Source organism: Zymoseptoria tritici, chromosome 1 (genome assembly GCF_000219625.1).
Source record: "Zymoseptoria tritici IPO323 chromosome 1, whole genome shotgun sequence".
NCBI lineage: Eukaryota > Fungi > Ascomycota > Dothideomycetes > Mycosphaerellales > Mycosphaerellaceae > Zymoseptoria > Zymoseptoria tritici.
The window spans coordinates 2,404,033-2,423,017 of NC_018218.1; the positions used below are offsets into that span (position 1 = coordinate 2,404,033).

At 54.7% G+C, this 18,985-nt stretch overlaps 9 protein-coding genes across 9 annotated transcripts; 3 read left to right on the forward strand and 6 right to left on the reverse strand.

The window, feature by feature from the left end:
- Positions 1–112: 112 nt before the first annotated feature.
- MYCGRDRAFT_107116 (uncharacterized protein) lies at positions 113–1,664 on the forward strand (the record flags this gene model as incomplete). The annotated part of the gene is made up of 1 exon (XM_003856160.1): positions 113–1,664. The coding sequence occupies one exon, from the start codon at positions 272–274 to the stop codon at positions 1,457–1,459; it is 1,188 nt and encodes a 395-aa protein (XP_003856208.1).
- Positions 1,665–2,373: 709 nt separating this feature from the next.
- On the reverse strand, positions 2,374–3,150 carry MYCGRDRAFT_65866 (uncharacterized protein; the record flags this gene model as incomplete). The annotated part of the gene is made up of 1 exon (XM_003857396.1): positions 2,374–3,150. The coding sequence occupies one exon, from the start codon at positions 3,136–3,138 to the stop codon at positions 2,374–2,376; it is 765 nt and encodes a 254-aa protein (XP_003857444.1).
- Positions 3,151–3,453: 303 nt separating this feature from the next.
- On the reverse strand, positions 3,454–5,096 carry MYCGRDRAFT_98421 (uncharacterized protein; the record flags this gene model as incomplete). Its single annotated transcript, XM_003857395.1, has 2 exons — positions 3,454–4,986; positions 5,043–5,096. The coding sequence occupies 2 exons, from the start codon at positions 5,094–5,096 to the stop codon at positions 3,454–3,456; spliced, it is 1,587 nt and encodes a 528-aa protein (XP_003857443.1).
- Positions 5,097–5,306: 210 nt separating this feature from the next.
- Positions 5,307–7,885, reverse strand: TKL1 (uncharacterized protein; the record flags this gene model as incomplete). The annotated part of the gene is made up of 5 exons (XM_003857394.1): positions 5,307–5,548; positions 5,603–6,966; positions 7,020–7,511; positions 7,630–7,660; positions 7,811–7,885. The coding sequence occupies 5 exons, from the start codon at positions 7,862–7,864 to the stop codon at positions 5,432–5,434; spliced, it is 2,058 nt and encodes a 685-aa protein (XP_003857442.1).
- A 612-nt stretch (positions 7,886–8,497) lies between these two features.
- Positions 8,498–10,669, reverse strand: MYCGRDRAFT_89261 (uncharacterized protein; the record flags this gene model as incomplete). Its single annotated transcript, XM_003857393.1, has 1 exon — positions 8,498–10,669. The coding sequence occupies one exon, from the start codon at positions 10,667–10,669 to the stop codon at positions 8,498–8,500; it is 2,172 nt and encodes a 723-aa protein (XP_003857441.1).
- A 519-nt stretch (positions 10,670–11,188) lies between these two features.
- MYCGRDRAFT_33196 (uncharacterized protein) lies at positions 11,189–13,363 on the reverse strand (the record flags this gene model as incomplete). The annotated part of the gene is made up of 2 exons (XM_003857392.1): positions 11,189–12,973; positions 13,082–13,363. 2 exons carry the CDS (start codon positions 13,361–13,363, stop codon positions 11,189–11,191), a joined length of 2,067 nt encoding a protein of 688 aa, XP_003857440.1.
- A 258-nt stretch (positions 13,364–13,621) lies between these two features.
- MYCGRDRAFT_98423 (uncharacterized protein) lies at positions 13,622–15,036 on the forward strand (the record flags this gene model as incomplete). The annotated part of the gene is made up of 5 exons (XM_003856161.1): positions 13,622–13,748; positions 13,802–13,865; positions 13,922–14,019; positions 14,109–14,778; positions 14,863–15,036. The coding sequence occupies 5 exons, from the start codon at positions 13,657–13,659 to the stop codon at positions 15,034–15,036; spliced, it is 1,098 nt and encodes a 365-aa protein (XP_003856209.1).
- A 736-nt stretch (positions 15,037–15,772) lies between these two features.
- MYCGRDRAFT_65875 (uncharacterized protein) lies at positions 15,773–16,767 on the forward strand (the record flags this gene model as incomplete). The annotated part of the gene is made up of 2 exons (XM_003856162.1): positions 15,773–16,088; positions 16,139–16,767. 2 exons carry the CDS (start codon positions 15,830–15,832, stop codon positions 16,765–16,767), a joined length of 888 nt encoding a protein of 295 aa, XP_003856210.1.
- A 433-nt stretch (positions 16,768–17,200) lies between these two features.
- On the reverse strand, positions 17,201–18,605 carry MYCGRDRAFT_65878 (uncharacterized protein; the record flags this gene model as incomplete). Its single annotated transcript, XM_003857391.1, has 2 exons — positions 17,201–17,978; positions 18,035–18,605. The coding sequence occupies 2 exons, from the start codon at positions 18,571–18,573 to the stop codon at positions 17,396–17,398; spliced, it is 1,122 nt and encodes a 373-aa protein (XP_003857439.1).
- Positions 18,606–18,985: the final 380 nt, after the last annotated feature.

Here is an 18,985-nt window from a genome sequence, read left to right on the forward strand (position 1 = left end):
CGTTGAAGGGTCACACTTTCACGCCAGATCGCCCTCGACCCATCAAAACCTTCAACCAACCAGCACGACACGATAATCCTCCTTCCTCGCTACACCTTGACCTCCCCTACCTCTTTCTTCACGCTCCATCCCACTGTCCAGCTGGTCTGGAGAGTGTCTGCTTGCGATATACCGTCGACTGCCAGAGAGTTTGGGAGTCCGTCACGTCACGAGGAAGACTTGGAGCGGGAGACCCTTTCTAACAAGTCCTCCCCCACGAGAGACCAGGACCATGACGCCGCTTTTGCACTTCCCGCCCGGACATGCTGGTCGAGCAGACACGGATACCACTTCACCTTCCGACAAGGATCACTCGTCCATCGAGCGTCGACGTCTCTATATCGACACCGTCCACGTCACCGACAAGTCCCGCGACACGCCTATCCTCGACCTTCCACGCGTGAATACCAAATCCATCCCTCCACCACGCCCCGATGCGGTCCGCCGCTGTTCGACCGACCCGTCTCCCAACACCGCCCTGCTGCAGAGCTACTTCAACACCACCACCCCCACGCCGCTAAAGTCCTCCTCTCCACACCGCAATCGCTCACCCTATTCACGCTCGCACCTGCGCACCCGCTCCAGTGGCGCCGCCCTAGTCACCGCTCCGCTCATGACTCGCGCTCACTCGAGTCCCGGCCCATTCGATCTGGCGAACTCGATATCCTCAATCTCTCTCGCACCGTCCTCGCCAATGCGCACACCGGCACGACAGCGCTCGCCATTTCGTCCGATCGAGGACAGCAATGGCAACCCTATTCGACCGCGATCTCCGAGCTGGCGCGAACCGTCCACCAGCAGCGGCGCCATTCAGTCAATACAAGAAGACTCGGAGCTGGACATCACACCGCGCCAACCTCTGGCACAATTCTCCCCTCTTCCAGCACCGTTCGGTCGCTCATCCTCCCTCCGTCGACGACCAGCCTCACCCCTACACAGTGTTCTGAACGCGGCATCAACCCCACCCACCTATCTCCACAGCGATCAGCCTCCCTCGGCAGGCACATCCGCGTCCGGCTCCCCCACTCTCGCACCACAACGCTATCTGAACGAGACCTATCCTTCCCTCCACTCCTACGCCAGCTCCTCCTCCTTTAGTAGCCACCCTTCCACACCAACCTCAACCCGCTCCCGCTCCCCATCAATCTCCTCACTCGAAACGATCGAGGACGCACCCGATTTGGAAAGCGAAGCGACCGAAGCGGAGAGGATATTGCGATTGAAATTAGCGGCGGAAAGGGCAGAGCGCGCGGAGAACGGAGAGGAAGAAGATGGTGGACGAAGAAGGAGTAGTCTGGATGTGCCAAGGGGTTTTGGCTTTGGCAGCAGAGGAGGAAGTGCAAGGGAGAGGAAGAGGTGGAGTGTGTGTGGAGCGGAAAGGAGAGGTGATTTGGATTTGGAGACGATTTGGGAGGACTGATCGAGCAATGAGCAGAGGAGGTGGTAGGGGCAAAAATTGTGAAGCGAGGAGGAAGCGTGAATCGAATTTGACGAACCTGCGACTGTCGGAGTTGTGGGAAAAATTGAATCATGGACACTTTTAAGGTCATGGTGGCGTTTATGGGAAAGGGCATGGACACGGATACGGCATGGAAGGGATATGAGACTGGTGATTTTGAACCAAGGCGTTGTAGATTACGATACCCAATGTTAGCTTCGAAGACCTGTACTTTCGATAGGCACGACTTTTTCGCTTTTTGCAACGGCCTTTCAGATCTTTTGCAACTCCCTCGTGAACACTACGGCAAGCTGATTCGCCTGGCTTTCAGGCACAGTGCCTGATCATTCTGTTCCAATGAAGGTCTTCTACCCTAGTGCCCTTTTTCGCATAGCAGCCTCTCCGGCGCGGAAGGCGCTGATTTCTTTCCTCCTCACATTGCCCTCCTGGCGCCATGACATGGTTTCAAGAACCTGGCTTGAGCTAGCCTTCAGCGACCTGGCAACGTCCATGTTCTTCTGGTGGCCGCTGAAATCTCCTCGTTTGTCGGACTGGGGTCATGATGTGCTGGAATTCGAGCCTGTGCTGCTGAGGATTTCCAGACTGCATTTGAGACCTGTGTCTCCACTCCGGTCAGGCGAGAATCCACGCCCAAGAGGCTGATGACCGGTCCGGTCGAGATGCCAGTGCTGTCCCGGTAGGTATCCCGTGGCCGACATCGACCTGTTTCGCGGAATACGTATCCCGGCCGTCAGAAGGAGGAGCACCACTGGTAGCACTCATTGTCCTCCATGCGATCAGCGCAGCCAGGACCTTGGATACTTCATCATGTAGTCAAAATCACAGGCGGGAGAGAAGTGAACCCACCCTCTCCCACCAACACTCATTCGTTTTTTTCACCCCAGCATACTCTTCTTCCTCCCCCTCATCCTCACATCCTCCAACCTCTTCAGCGTCGTCTTGGCCGACTTGCTCGTCTCCCCATACGCCCTCAACACCTCCCCGAACAACCCCTCCTCCCTCGGATGCGTCGACCCAAACGCTCGTTCCAGAACATACAAGTCCACCGCGCGGTCCTCCTCCTGCACCGCCTGCGTCGCGAGGCCAAAGTCGATGAGCACAATCTCGCCTTCCAGCCCACCCTCTATCTGATCCTCTCCATCCCGAGTAGTGGCCCTTCGTAACATCATATTACTCGTCGTCAAATCCCCATGTATCACGCCAATAGCATGCAACCTCCCGACCGCCGTTCCAATCCTCCTCATCAACCCTTTCAACTCCTCTTCCTCTCCCTCCGCACCCACTCTTCTCCCTCTCACCGCCGCCTTGACAGTCGGTCCTTCAATCCACTCACTCATCATCCATCCCGCCTCCCAATCCAGAGCATACACCCCCGGCACAGCGACGCCTTCTTTCCGGCATTTGACCAACACGCGCGCTTCAGCGAGGATTCGTTGGCGGGTCAAGCGAGCATCGAGAGTGGGATGTCGCCATGGTTTCGCGGGGCGGACTTTCAATGCGGCGGGCGTGGTGGGCGTGAGGAAGGTGGTGCGGTAGAGGAGAGCTTCGGCGCCTTGGGTTATGAGGGTGAAGGGCTCGGTGGATTCCGAGAATGGAGGGGGGAGGGCGTGCGTTCGCGGCGGCGGTGCTGGGGTAATCATGGTTGTTGTAGTGAGAGGAGGATTTGAGTATTGAAGAAGTGTTCAGTGGATAAGAATCAAGGGAACAGAAGTCCAAACTTTTGAAGAGTGACCCCTCCAAACCGCGTCGGTACCCCCACCATGCTTTAGCCTACCGAGCCATAGGTATGTGCTGCTAGGTATGAAATGCGTTTCCTCATCGAGGAAGCGCTGACAACGGCTCGAAAGATTCGCTGCTGGCCTTTAGAGTAGACATCCTCGAAGCAACAACTACTTCCTGCTAGATGGTTTATGCTCCATACCTCCTTCTCTCCTTCCTACTTGTCCAACAACATCTTACACCTCGAAGACCTCACCAACCTCCCTTCCATTTCCCAGTCCCGTCCGCCTCAAATCTGCAACATCAACCCTCCAACCCCTCCACTGCTCCAACCCACGCTTGACCTCCTTGATCCTCTCAATCCTCCTCTTCGCCTCCTCTTCCTGTGCAAGCAAGAACGCATCCTCGTCAAATCCATCTTCACTCAATAATCCTACAGACGGCGCCCGTTCTCGACCCGCGCCTTGTCCTTGAGGCGGACGACCCGTGAAGGCATTGATTCCCGACGTGATGACATCCTGAAACGTGCTCGTCTGTCGTGGGAGGCTTCCACGCTTCCCGAACGGCGAGTACGGAGTCGCCAAGTCTACGTCTTCGTACTCTTTGCCATCCTCGTCCAATCCGGGCTGCAGCTCCGCGCGTTTGTCCCTCCATACCCCGCGGCGGAGATCGAAGTTCTCCGCTTCGAGCGCACGGATCTTGGCCTGCAGTTCGCCAGTCTCCGTCTCCTCCTCACCCAGTTCGAACTCCGACGCATCGCGAACGTGCGAAGGACGGTCGCGGCGTTTGAGCTGTGCGCGAGCATCGGCGAGTTCCTTGTCTTTTGACTGGGATAGAGTCGTGGCGTCGCGGTGGAGTTTTGTGAGTGCCTCAATCTTCTGCTCGAGACTAGCTGCACGCTGCGCGGCCGCTTCGAGGTTGGTGTTGGCGGTGCGGAGGTCGGATTCGAGCACAGTGATGCGCTTGGTAAGCGCTTCCGGATCCTCGTTGGCCGCTTTGGTGTCGTCACTCGGGAAGGCGATGGAGACTTTGAGGGCTTCGAGTTCCTTTCGGACAGACTCCGTCGCGGTCTCGGCTGTTGATGCACGGTCGGTCAGATCCTTTGCGGAGGCTTCCCGTTCGGATAGCTTTGCTTGCAGGTTTGTGACTTGGTTGCGGAGGTTGCTGATGTCCAGCTCGAGGGATTCAATCGTGGACGTCTTGCTGGCGAGCTGTTCTGAGATTTCCGGGCTCGGTCCCGACGCCCGTCGAGCAGGTCCTTTCGCAGCTTGTTGAGCCTGTGCGAGTTGTCGTTGCACCGATTCCAGCTCAGTGCTCAACCGTTCGGCCTCTTTCGCCTTGCTCTTCAGCTCGGCCACATCGCTGCTACTTTCGCGCATAGCCTCCAGCTCTTCCTCTGCTGTTGCCAACCGAGTGGCTCCATCCTTGTTCTGCTCCTGAAGCGTTTTGTTCTCCTTCTCGAGCTCCTCAATCTTCGCTGCTTGCTTGCGGTACAGCTCTTGGACTTCTGCTTGTGGACCTGACCCGTGACGAAAGGACTCTGATCGCTCTCTGGACTGCTGCGATTCGGATGCTGCCGGTTCGGGTGCGTCCTCGGTGTCGGCTGCTGGTGTGTCCTCTGGCTCGGCTTCTGCTTCTTCATTTGCAGGCGCGCCCGCTTCTCCTCCCTCTTCAGCGCCCTCGTCAGCTTTTGCGTCTGCAGCTTTGGCATCCTTTTTCTTGGCTCCCTTCTTGCCCTTCTTTGCTGGCTCCTTCTTCAGTTGCTCATACTGGAGTACCAGTCAGTAAAGAGCTCGCCAAACTCGACCAGTGGATTATCACTGACCCGTTTCTTAGCTGCTGCTAGCTTCTCAGCTTTCTCCTTGTCCTCATCTGCCATGGTGACTCAACGTAGCGTCAGAAGCTATCTGGTTCGCAATGGACAGCTGGAGCCAAGGACGGGAGGTCGTCAAGCATGACTAAGCTGAACCTTGCCCAGGGCTGCTCTGGGTGGTAGATTTCGTTGTTGCAACCGAAGAAGAACTACCTGCATGGATCAAGGCAAGCACGTACGATTGTTTGACACAGACGAGAGCAATAAACACTGACGCTGGAAAGAAGTTTGTTTCAATTCGTAAATGTCTTTTGGTTTCGTCCGTCTATCGCCTTAGAAGAGCATTAACATAGCTCGCAATCTTTCAGACAAACATTCATCAAGCCGCAACTAGCACCCCCTTAGATGAGCTGCTGGAACGCGCGGTTGAGCGGCGAGCGCAGAGGCTTGACCTCCTTGTAGAAGTCGATGGTGGCAACGGCGCGCTTTGAGATGCCCTCAGGGGTGAACTCGAATTTCTGTTTGACTTTGTCAGTTTTCTGCGACATTTGCTATCAATCAGGCAAACTTACCGCGTAGACGTCCTTGTATGGGCCAGAAGCACCGAAGCGGTTCAGGCCGAACTGCTCGTGTGTGTACTTCTCCCATCCCATGGTGCTCATGACCTCGACACTGAGAGCTGGAATGCCGTCTGGGATGACCGACAGCTTGTACTCCTTCGGCTGGGCATCAAAGACCTCCATACAAGGCATCGACACGACACGAGCAGCGACGCCCTTGTTGTCCTTGAGGTTCTTGACGGCCTCTAAGCAGAGAGACACTTCTGAACCGGTGGCGACGAGAGTGATCTGAGCAGACTTGTCCTCGAGAGCGACGTACCCACCCTTGATGCCGTTCTCGAGGGTGGAGTTCTCGAGTTGAGGCAGGTTCTGGCGGGTCAATGCGAGGATGGACGGGGTGCCGGTGGATGTGAGAGCGACGTAATATGCGGCAGAAGTCTCGTTGCCGTCGGCTGGGCGCCACACCATCATGTTTGGCAGAGCGCGGAAGTGTGCAAGAGTCTCGATAGGCTGATGGGTAGGACCGTCCTCTCCGAGACCGATGGAGTCGTGAGTGGCGATGTAGATGACGCGCTGGTGCGAGAGAGATGAGAGACGGACCGATCCAGCGGCGTAGGAGACGAAGTTCAAGAAAGTGCCACCGGCTGGAATGAGGGTACCATACGCAGAGATACCGTTCATGATACCGGCCATGGCGTGCTCGCGCACACCGTAGCGGAGGTAACGACCACTCCACTCACCAATGCCGAGGCTTGGTGGCTGGAAATCGACGGCGCTCTTCCAGCGGGTGTTGTTGGAGCCGGTCAAATCGGCAGATCCGGAGAGGAGCTCAGGAACGGCCTCGTAGATGGCCTCGAGGACGCTCTCGGAAAGCTTACGCGAAGCAACGGCCTTGTCGGATGGCTTGTAGACCGGGAGCTTCGTCTGCCAGCCCTCTGGCAGGGCCTTGGTCTGGCGACGCTTGAGGTCGGCCGCAAGGTCCTTGTGCTCGCTGCTGTACTTCTCGAACAGCTTATTCCACTCCTCCTCAGCAGCAGCGCCCTCTGCGGCGTGCTTGTGGTACATGTCGTAAACCTCTTGTGCGACCTGGAAGGTCTTCTCTGGGTCGAAACCCCACTTCTCCTTGACCTGCTTGACGTCGTCCTCCTTGAGAGGGTTTCCGTGCACGCCACCAGTTCCCTGGAGCTTGGAGCCGAAACCAATGGTGGTCGTGAGTCTGATCATGGTTGGCTTGTCTTTGACGGCCTTGGCCTCAGAGAGGGCCTTCTCGATACCCTCGAGATCGCTGTCGCCGTCCTTGACCCAGATCACGTTCCAGCCGTATGCCTCGAAGCGCTTGCTAACGTCCTCGGTGAAGGCGCACTTGGTGTCGCCGTCTATTGAGTATTAGCATATTTCCCGTAAAAGGACAATTTTGAAGACTGCTCACCAATGGAAATGTGGTTGTCATCGTAAATGGCGATGAGGTTGCCGAGCTGCAAGTGACCGGCGGTGGAGGCAGCCTCACTGGCGATTCCCTCCATGGCGCATCCATCACCAAAAAGTACGTATGTGTGGTTGTTGACAAGCTCAAAGCCTGGCTTGTTGAACACGCCCGCGGTGTGAGCCTGGGCAATGGCCAAACCAACAGCGTTGGCGAAACCCTGTCCCAGGGGACCAGTGGTCACCTCGATACCGGGTGTGTCGTGAGCCTCAGGGTGACCCGGGGTGATGCTGTCGAGCTGGCGGAATGCCTTCAGGTCATCCATGCTGACGCCGTAGCCGAACAGGTGGAGGAGAGCATATTGGAGCATGCAGCCGTGGCCGTTGGAGAGTACAAATCGGTCGCGGTTGAGCCATGATGGGTTCTTTGGGTTGAAGGTCATGAACTTGTTGAAGAGGACGTGAGCGAGGGGAGCGCATCCCATGGGAGCGCCGGGGTCTGCCAGCAGATGTCAGTGGGTTGTCCGTGTCCCGCCTCCGTGTCCTTCGAGTCCATCTGTTGCCATTTCGAAAATGTCCTTTGAGAAGACTCAACTATTCCAATGAGCTCTACTTACGGCCGCTGTTCGCCTTGAATGTGGCATCGATCTGTCGGAGAGCTTGTCAGCTGCAATTCATCATGGAGAGGCTCGCCATATGCCTCGAATTGTGGTGAGGCGTATGGTGGGGGTGCGTGGCCGTGGCCTTCCATTGGGACGCCTTCCACTGGGACTGAATGGGCGGGACGGGGCAGCTTACGGCGAGGGTCCTGATGGTGTTGATGGCCAACTCGTCTGTCTTGGTGTATCCCATGATTGCGGTTGGTGTTTGTCGTGAAGAGGTGATTGTAAGGAGGAAGAATGGTTGAACTTTGCCCTGAAACGACGGAGAGAGATTTGCGGCCGTGACGTTTTGGTGGGGCAATCGCCGACGGCATCTTGAAGGTGAAGGATCCCCACCCATCGCCGGCACGTGCATGTTTCGGTCTCTCAGATTTGTGTCCCATCGGCATCTGTCGGACGGAGACGTGTTCACTGACTACTGAACATACATTGCACGCATTGCTGTCTTCATCTCACATCCTGGACTGCTTCACAATTTCTTCATAGGCATCCGACTCGAGGCATGGCTATTCGAGTCTGCAATGTCGCTATCAGTCGCTCGCATTTAGCCGGGCGAACAGACCGCCATTGGCAGCCCCCGCGGAAAAACCGTCTTCTCCACGAACAGCACTCTCCGCTGATGATAGGCTATATGGCCTGTGCCGCATTGACTCAGTGGTGACCTGACAGGTGTTAACGATACGGGTTTCTGCGATGCTCAGTTCCTCAGGTCTTGATGGTAAGTTGAGTATATACACTCGGTCTATCTATGCCAAATGCTCGCTTGAACGCTCCAAAACGCGGCTCGAAGGACAATCCACGCACCAAAACACAAAGGAGATGTTCACCGCCTCGGAAAGTGAGCATGCTGCGGCGTAGCTACCGACACACTCAAATACAAGTCATCGCCTTCTCTCCTCGGAGTCAACTTCGGCTCCCACAGCGGACTCTTCAATCCTCCCGGGGGAGACTTCATCTCGATCTTCAATGGCCAGTCTGGCGTCTTGACGCCGGCGGAAGTGGCAGTGCGGCCGTAGCCTCTCAGCGGTGTCTCTTTGGTGTATGCAGCTACATTCTCTTGCCTTGGCGGAGTCCGAGGAGCTCTGTTGGGAGTGATGGTCGTGATATGGAGCTTGTTCGCGGCGCTGTCGCCTCTCCGCTTTGCTGCTAGACTTGAACCACTGGATGACGCGTTGTGGCCATGCTCTCTGCCTCTTGTCTCAGAGTCGCGAGTCTGAGGCATTCTCTCTTGCCTGCGGTTCGCGATGCTGCGGGAGTCCTGTCTGATGGGGAATTGATATGCGGATTGATAGACCGGTGACCTAGGCACACTTTGGTTCGCACTCCGAGGAACTTTGGGATACCGAATCTCGGCAATCGGTGAGGCTGCCTCTTTCACGGGAGTAAGCCTCTTATCTTCTTCTTCCGGTGGCGTGGACTCGTCGGGGTCCGTGCTCTCAAAGGATGTTCGACGAGAGGCGTCGGATGCAAGCGATGTACGTACGGCCAAAGGCGGATAAGAGGGCTTTGAGATTGCGATTGCAGCCGGTGCGACTTTTCGGACCTGAGTCTCATCTTCGATCGGAGTGGATGAGTATAGGTCCGTCGGAGAGTCGTATTCTGGACTCGCATAGTAGTCGAGCACGCTATTGCTACTATTACCGTACGTTGGTCGCTCGTAGATAGATCGCGCCGCGGACGTTGGTGGCGGAGGAAAAGTCGGTCCTGCATGCTGGAAAGCGGGCGGTGGAGGAAAGGTAGGCATCGACTGACCAGGCATTAAAGCTGGGGGATGCGCCATAGACGACTGCGGAGCCGCTCTCAACAGGCTTGCTTCGGAGGACTGCACAGCTTGGCATTGAGTGGTCTGGTTGGGTATATCAAGTGTGAGAGAGGGCTGGTTTGCGTGCTCTGCTGGCTTCGTAAACTGGTGCGCGAACTGTGGCTGCCTTGGGTTCTTCGGTAGACTCGGCACTGGAGGAGCGATATGTGCTGAGAAACGGTCTTCTTCAAAAATCGTGGCGGGCGTTCGCATATTATCGAGCTCGGGCGACCTTGGTGGAGGACGAAGTAGTAGGCCGCTTGGTTTCTCCGGAAGCAGCTGAGATGTCGTCCGCATACTGCTAGCGCTACGATAGCTTACTGGCGAGTCTGATCTCCTGGTTTGCGTATCCTGGCTAGAGTTCTTCTCATGGCGATAGTATGGCTCTTGATGTACCTGCAGAGTTGGCCAGTTCGTGTTACGCTTCTCCGAGGAGTAGACCGCTCCAGACATATCCAAGCCCCCCGGATTGGCATGGTTGATGAACCCGCGCGGGAACTCTGACCCGTGCACCGAAGCATCGTCGATAAAGTCGTACGAATGGTGTTTCGTTCCTCTCTCGGCCGCCTTGCGTTTACGACGTCGGATGCAGCCCAAGGCGTAGAACATTCCGACCGCAATCAGCACGAATCCAACTGCTGCTACTGATATACCGATCGCTTGCCCGCTTGTGATTGCTGCTCGTTCCGGTGTCGGTTCGGGTGGTGCGCTCGTTGTCGTGGCAAAAGGCGTGTCGGTGCTTCGAGTCGTAGAGGTCGGCTCCGGAATTGTTGAGGTAGTGGCTGTCGTTGTGGTCTGGATGGAACTACTGCTGGTACGACTAGAGGATGTCGCGGGAGGAATAAGTGTTTGTTGCGTGGCGGCCGCAGCATCGTTCTGTGCAGCGCATATGTCGTACGCCTTTGCTTTCGCCTTATCCGGATCCTGTTGGTTGGCAGATGGACAACTGATCGAAACACAAACGAGGGCCAGCTCTCCAAGCGTGAAGCCGCTGTTTCCATATTGCGAACACAGGCACGAGACGTCGCCATTTGTGCAGTCGTACTGCTGATTGATGTATGTGGAAAGACATGACTGCGCGCATGTTGGCACATAATTAGAGAGTACTCGTGGGAAGTTTGAAGGATCTGTCGTTGTTCGTTTTCGTAAATCGGCTGATGACTCGCTTGCTTGCCTTCTTGGCCGAGATGGCATTGTTGCCTTCGCATGTATGTTCTAGGCCCGATCAAATTAGCATAATAAGAAAAGCATTAGTAGCTGGCCAGCAGCAATGATGAATTGAAGGAGACTCGAAGCGAAGAAAGATGAGAGAGGAAATGCAGAGGAATTCGTTTAATCGTCGAAGCACGTTGTTTACTGGAGCATGGCAAAGTTGGCGGGCGACGGTATATTATCGAAGTCTTGTCCGAGCCATCGTCGTTACCGCCAGTCCTTTCGTCATCGCCGACGCTGTTCGTTGTCTACGCGCTCACGACGGCTGCATAGAGGCGGAGTAGCGGTACACAGTTTGACTGGCAGTTGTAGTTCGTGTGGGCGCTTACAGACATGGCCCGTGCGTCGCTTGAAGTGAAGAGGCCCGATGTCGCGCTTTCGTGCCAAGCACTTTCTGGGCGACCGCATTGTCGCATCCGTGCCCTGGTAGCGACTCTATTTGTAGGCAGTCAGTCAAGTGACCCACTACAGTCTTCTGTGCCACAGTCCTGCAGAAGGACTTCACTGCGGCTCCATCAACGCCTTTGTCCAATCAAAGGCTGACCATCGCTTCCGGAATCCTTCTACTCGTCTGTCATGCTTCTCCCATCGACCCTGTCTTTTGATAGTCTCAGGACCTTTATCAAGCATGCCGCCGATGATCTCTCGCGCGAATAAGTCTCCCTTCGGCCAACGACGCTCGTCTTCGATGACATGACCCATGCCGCCGTCGAGCGTGTAAAACACGTGGAAGTATGGCATTTCCTTCACCATGGCTCTGCGAAATGCCGCCTTGCCATAACCGGCTCTCTGAACCAGAGCCAGCGTGTCGATGATCGGTTTGTGTTGGCCCCACTGTTCGTCCGAAGCGAGTATGGCTTCCTTGAAGTACGCAGGCGCGTTCTCGACCAAGTGATGGGGAAGTGGGACAGCTATCAACGCAGCATGGCCCTTCCGGCTTGACATGAACGCAGCGTTCTCGTAGAAAATGACGCTCTTGTCTTGAGCGTGGTAGAATCTCGTAAGTGATTTCATGAAGTTTCGGATCTCTTCCCACTCGTCGTCGTCGCATTCCAGTAGATTAAGACGATGCTGGATAGGGACAATCACCGCACCTCCTTTGGCAACCTCCGGCTCGGTGGTTAGAGTCATGTAGGTGCGGGTGGCCAAACTGACCACGGGTGCGGTGGGCGGCTGATTTGACTCTTCGTGGTAGCACAAGGGGCAGTTCTCAAGAATCTTCTGCATCTTCTGAAAATCGCCGACGGCTGCATTCCGCAGATTGGAGTCCGATTTGATGACTTTCTTCGACAGGTTTCCGGCGTTGTCGTCCATGTAGTCAAGGTCATTTTTGAACTTGCCGTCCTTTGCGATTCGTTCCGCAAAGGCTCTGCCCTCACCACCGTTGGCCCCTCGAGTGCGCTTCTCTTGCTTGACCATGTCTTCAATCGACATGTCCTCATTCTCTTTCACCAACCCGCGCTCGATACCGCGTTTCCCTGATATGGCCGTCACTTCACCTGAACGATCGCCAGCGAGCATTCTATTCTCCATGTTGCTAAGCACGAGCACATCGGGTTGAGCAGTATTAGCAAGACTGGCAGTCTCGGCCAATTTATACTCCTCTTCCAGCTGTGCAGCATTGGGCGCTTTCCGCAGCTTTGCCTTCATCATCTGGGCCTTCAATTTGTTGAGAGCAGTCGCATCAAGAGCCACGGTCCTTGCAGGGGGCGCCTCTTCAGCCATTGTCTCTCCCTGGGCTAGCGATATACGTTCCTTCTCAGCGTCTACCGCATCTTGCGCCTCTCGCCGTATGCCAGCTGCCATTTTACGCTCTTGAAACAGTTCGCCCGAGGGTTTCTCAAGGCCCACATAGTCCTTCCCGTACATTTTCCTCCTGTCCATTTCACGCTCCTCCTCGCGTGCGTCATCAAAATCACGAAGGTCACCATACCTCTCAAGAGCGATGTCGTCAACACTCTTCCCGGTGTCTTCTGCTTGACGATAGACAGCTTTCAACTTTGTCATTCTCCACGAACTGCCGTTGTCGCCAAAGGTGTACGCCACTTCGTGCTGCGCTGGCTCGTCCTCCACTTTGCCCTCAGCCGCATCACCATTGTCGTCACCGTCGGACTCGAAATCATTCTGGAGATCGGACAGGTGGCTTTTCACCTCACTCTGATGTACCTTGAAATCGTGGGTATCCTTTGCGCTCACAAATTGACCGCGTGGCGGTGATTTCTGCTTGCGCTGTACGTAATCCACGTCCAACGCCCCCGGCTCCTGCATCCAGGCATCGCGCTTCACCTCACCAACCTTGAGGTCCTGATCGCGTTGATCCAGGATGTTCTCCTCCGGCGGCGCAATCTCCGCTCCCTTCTCTACCCATTCGTCCTCCCCATCGCTGTCAAACACCTTCAGCTCCTTCTCGGCCTCCTTGTCACGCTTCGGCGAATCGCTTCGGTGGCGTTTGCTGCGGTGACGATGACTACGATCGTCCTCATCTCGATCTCGGTGGCGCTTGTGCCTGCGATCGTCGGCGCGGTCGTCTTCTCCTTTCCGGTGAGAGCGATGGTGATGATGGTGATGTTTCCTCCGCTCCGAGCTTCGTTCCTCGTCGCGTTCTCTCTTTCTGTCCTCCTTTGAGTCGCGCGACTTGCTCCCGGCAATCTCCTTCTCAAACTCCTCCAGGCCCATGATGCGTGATGTGCAGGACTAAGAGAGAGAAGCTCTCGCAATGTCTTGTGGTGGGGAAATTTTGGCGTCTCACCTCACGTCACCTTCACGTGCGAATTTTGGAACTACATGAACCCGAACAAAAGCTTCTCCCTCGAGCATAAACACTCGTCGACATCATCAGCTCAGCGATCTATCTCAAGAAGACGCTGCGAGTAGTTCAGACATCAGAGCACTGCGCGAAGACATCCAAGAAGCATTGCGGTCACCGGCGACCTCTCAAAGCTCCTGGACAGCGAAGTCAAAGATTGCCCATGGAGGACGCCAGTCAACCACCCGTTGCGGTGGTATGCGTCGGCATGGCAGGCTCTGGCAAAACAACTTTTATGCAGAGAATCAATGCACAGTAAGGATATTGTGGAGTGGGTGCAGTCTTTTCATCTGTTCACATCTTTTCAGTCTACATGAACAATCAACGGAAGCACCGCCGTACGTCGTCAACCTGGATCCAGCAGTCAGAAGCGTAGGACATTCTCAAAGCACTCCCTTCGCGATGCCACACTGACAGTCGTTTCATAGGTCCCTTTCGACTCCAACATCGATATTCGCGACTCGGTCAACTACAAGGAAGTGATGAAGCAGTACAACCTTGGACCCAATGGCGCCATCCTCACCAGGTAGGTCACGGTCGAATGACAGCTATACATCCATCAACGGAAACATTCTGCAGTGTACACCTCTACAACGTATGCTAATATTGGGATAGTCTCAACCTATTCAGTACCAAAATCGATCAAGTCATGGACATTCTCGAGAAACGCTGCTTACCCCAGCCCAACTCGCAAAACAAGGCATTGCCTGGTCATATCATTGTTGACACACCAGGTCAAATCGAAGTTTTCGTCTGGTCAGCTTCCGGAAACATTCTCCTTTCATCTCTGGCTTCCAGCTTTCCCACTGTTCTCGCGTACATTATCGACACTCCAAGAACGACGGAGAACACCAGCACATTCATGTCGAACATGCTATATGCTATCAGCATACTCTACAAGACCAAGCTTCCCATGATCCTCGTCTTCAACAAGACAGATGTCAAGTCCGAGGAGGAAGCGGTGGACTGGATGCGCGATTTTGAAAAGTTTCAGGAAGCCGTTCACGCGGAGGAGGAACACCAGCGTGAGGGAGGCGGTTACATGGGACCACTACTGAACAGCATGAGCCTTGTGCTGGAGGAGTTCTACAATCAACTCTCCGTGGTCGGTGTATCATCGATGACTGGCGATGGTGTCGATGACTTCTTCGCTGCGGTAGAAGAGAAGAGAGTCGAGTTCGAGAAGGATTACAAGCCTGAGCTCATACGTCGGAGGGCAGAGGCTGAGGAGCAGAAGTCACAGATTCGCGAGCAGGAAGTCAATCGAATGATGAAAGATATGAACGTGTCGTCGAAGGCCAAAGGAACCGGCAAATACGCCCAAGCTAAGGACGAGCCAGAAACGATCAGCGACATGGAAGATGCTGAGGACGACGATGATGACGATGAAGGACTGGTCGATCCGGATGTAGAGGACGAAGCGGAGATTGACCAGGCATTTGAGGAAGGGCTTAAGGCGCGGTATGAAGCTGCTCTCAGAGATGGCAGCGCTGCGGCGGGTCCAAATTCTGCAGCAGAATACATTCGCAACAGCCAGCGATGAGGAAACGAACAGAGAGACTGGGTTGACGTTTGGGATTAGCGATGGCGCATTTGTGTTAACGGTAGATAGCCAGAGACGCACTCGGCTGGAAAGGTGCTGTATACTCGTTTCCAAGCATTCTCAATGCTCTTTACGAGGTCCGGGCAGGGCACTTTTTTAGAGGACATGACCACGGAATAGCGAGCATCACCTGTACGCCTATCTAGCGTGACCTGTACGCTTATGTGTACGCTATTTGGCCGTGCTTCTACATTGCCTACATTCTTGCCCATATAGCTGTCTATGGAATCGTTCTGTTAACTTACTTACTCGCTGAATAACGCATCTTCCTGGTGTCCTGCTATGGCAGTAGCACGTCCGTTTAAGCAAGCTCACTTCTTGCTCACATGCTCGTTTATCCGTGCGCTTAGTCCTATTTGTCTTACTTTGATGGAAGATGGCTCTGCCGGCCTCGCCAACTTCTCTCCCCCAGCGAGAAGGCACGACCAAGCTACGAGTAACGTTACCATTCGGCTGTCATCTACCTCCGGCGCAGAGTCATTTTGACACACAAGCATTGACTTAGTTGGTAGCAATTATTGTCTGAGAGGCGTTCACTCAAGGTAGCAAAGTACCTTAGCTAGAGAAAGGGGTCTTGTCTCTGAAACGCGCTTGTTGTTGCTGGGACGACTTCAGGTTGGCCCTAAACGGTCAACGCTCACACTTCGTCTTCTCCACTCTTCCGTCTGCGATAAGTAACTTCAGAGATACACAATCGCCAACGATTCTCTTGCGAGAGAGTGTGTCAATCGCAATGGAGAATCTCCTCTCCGTCGCATTCGACAACCTCTCCTCTCGCGACGGCCAGAAGATTCGCAAAGGATGCCGCCAGGTCGAAAACCTCCTTGCCCAGATCCTACTCTCGAAACCCAACTCCCGTTCACCGCACAAGAGGAAGTCATCGGCCTTGAACGACACAAAGCAACAAGGCACATCTAAACAACTTGACGAACTCAAGCAAGACCCGGCTTTTCGCGAATTCTTCCGTCTCCAAGAAGGATTCCAATACAATGGTATGTTTTGAACGCAATGCCACCAACGACCCATTCTAACAGTCCTCCAGTCGCCTCTCGCTTGATGTCAACGCTCGAATGCCTCATGGGCATGGGCAATCCGTCATCCACCGACCTCCTTATTCTCGCCGCGCTCGACCTCCTCCAAGGCGTACTCCTCCTACATCCACCCTCGAAATGCCTTTTCCACCGCGAGATCCACATGAACATGCTTCTTGACCTCCTCGACGCCTCCAACCCTCCCAAAATACAATCGCATGCGCTCCTTGTACTCGTTGCCGCATTACTCGGCCAACCACGGAACACCCGCACATTTGAAGCCATCGACGGCCTTCTCACTGTCACCAGTCTATTCAAGTCACGGTCAACCACGAAAGAGGTCAAGATGCGCTCGTTGGAGTTCCTATACTTCTACCTCATGCCGGAGGTCCCTACACTACCCTTCACGAGCAGCAGCGCACCGAATACTGCGGTCATGGGGAGGAATGGTGCGGGCAAGCATGACCTGCGGGCGGATCATGCGAGAACACATTCGGGAGACATGGACATCGACGACAATGACTTGGACACGAGGAGTACGGACGACAAGCAGATGCTGCTGGGCCGATATTTGAGCAATGTCGCGGAGCTGGTGGGCGACTTGGAAGAAAGTGCGCCATTCAGCGCTATTGCGGCGTGATAATGCACGGCAGCGAAAAGAGTTGCGATTGATTTTATTTTGGGAAGCTCGGCGTTCGATTTACGATTCATTGGAGCGCGGGCTGTTTCTACGTGGTTTTACAGCGTTGGTGCATTTCAACCGGAGTTCTGATTTCTGGTCATTGAGAAACTGTTTTGACAGAATTGCGCGATACCCTGCTGTTCTGGAGCATACGATGCTGGGTCTTGTCACAGCGTGGGAATCTGAAGTTTTGAGACTAATCGCACTACGTATGTCTTTATTGCAATCAGAGTCGTACTCTCATCTCGTGCACATTCAAGGATATCGTGAGGCTGAGTAGTCCCTCTTCATGATCCAGAATAACTGCATACCGCAGTTCGAGTGCCGATCAGCACATGCTCGATCGACGGAACGGAGTACGACATGTAGTCGACGTTTTCCAGATCGAGGGACCAGTGTCGATGTGTCCCATGCGCTGGTACATTGCACGCTGATGAAGTGCATCACGAGCACATCATGCTTGTGGCCAACGCGGCTTCCGTGGCAGATAATGCCGCAATCATTTCCCGTGAATGCTTTTGATCACCATTTTGCACTTACATCCCACCCATAACGCCTCGCTATGCCCGACCATTCAGGTCCAGTTTCAAGCCATCTCGCTGCCGGGAAGGAGATTGCCCTTTACTCCAAACATCTTCCCACTCACCACCGCGGAGAAGCCATCCACTTGCCTCGCGTACTGCTCCACCTGTCTGCCCACCAAGAGCGATTCCAGTCTTGAAGGCTCCTGCGGAAGCTTGAAAAGCTTCTGCCATTCGTCCTCGGGAAGGAGTGGCTGCTTCTGTTGGGTGCGAAGAGTGTTCTCGGCTTTTCGCTTCTCTTGCCATGTCTTAATCTTTGCCTGCTCACGTGCAAGCGAACGCTGATAGTATTGAGCATTGTTCTGCTCGGTCTGGTGGTTCTCGATGCTCTCTAGCAGGAGATCACAGGTCTTCTCGAGGAAAGGATCGATGGAAAGGTCCAGGCTGTCAAGGTTGGGCGCAAGTGGGTTAGTGGAGATGTTGGGGTCGTGGGACAGCTCCGAGAGTGATGAAGGGAATTCGAGAGTGGTCTTCTTTGACGGCTGTTGAGGAATCTGGTGGAGGAATGCGGTGAGCAAGTGCGAGTTGTGAACCTGGATCGGAAGCTCCACGAGGATGTCCTGGTAGCGGAGGTTTGACTTCTGGAGGCTGCGTGAATTGTTAGTTTTCATTACACAACTCATGCACATCCACTCGATACGCACCTCTCTGATGTGAATTTGCCCTCTTGATAAGCGACGAGGAAGCTGGTCGACAAGCGGTATGCCTTCAGGCTCAGGCTTCCTTGACTGGTCCTCGACACATCGAACACAAGCGCAACTGTCCTCTCGTCCGCCGCGCGCTGAAAGAAGACCTGGTTCTCGATGAAGTTCTGATTGACAAAGTTGCCCATGCTGGTGCTGATGTACCAGCCCACGCCCTGAGCATCCACGTTGACCTCCCTCAAAAATTTGATCATCTCCGCCTGGTATGCCACATTGCTCTTTGCTCGGGGCGCCGCTGCAGCCAAGGCCGCAGCATCCTGCTGGTGGTAGGGATCGGTCGAAGCTGATGCGTCCTGGGCTGCCGTTGGGTATGGGAAAGAGTTGGTGATTTGCAATTGCGAGTTGACGTCCATGCCGACAAGAAATCCAGTAGCGGGTGTTGGGAAGGTGGACGAAGAGTGCTTGATGATGCGCATCACCACCAGGGCCTCGATTTGGACCTCCTTGAGAGGGCTTTCTTTGATTGTGATTTCCGCCATGATTACAAGCGTTGTCTCGTGGTCGTGGGAATGTGATGAGTTGGGAGATCGATGTCGCGCGCCAAATCCAAATCGTGAAGTGCGCCGCCCGCAATTTCATTCCTCCGAGGTTTATCCGTAGTCTTCAGTATGTATTGTGAGGCCGTTTCGCACCTCATTGCCCATCGGACATACATGCATCAACTTGCTCGCTCGCGTGCAGGAGATCTAGTACTGCTGAAAGTGGCATGTGGCTCTGTCACTACGAGTGAACGAGCATCGCAATACCTACGGCGGGCCTCGACCTTCTGCGCTCAATAGCACTTGCCAACCGTGCCTCAAAAGTACCTTACGCCAAGGCGTCGACGCTCGTGTGTATGAGCCGCAGACAATGGACAGCAGCTACAGCTGTATCATCTGGGCTTCGCTGTGA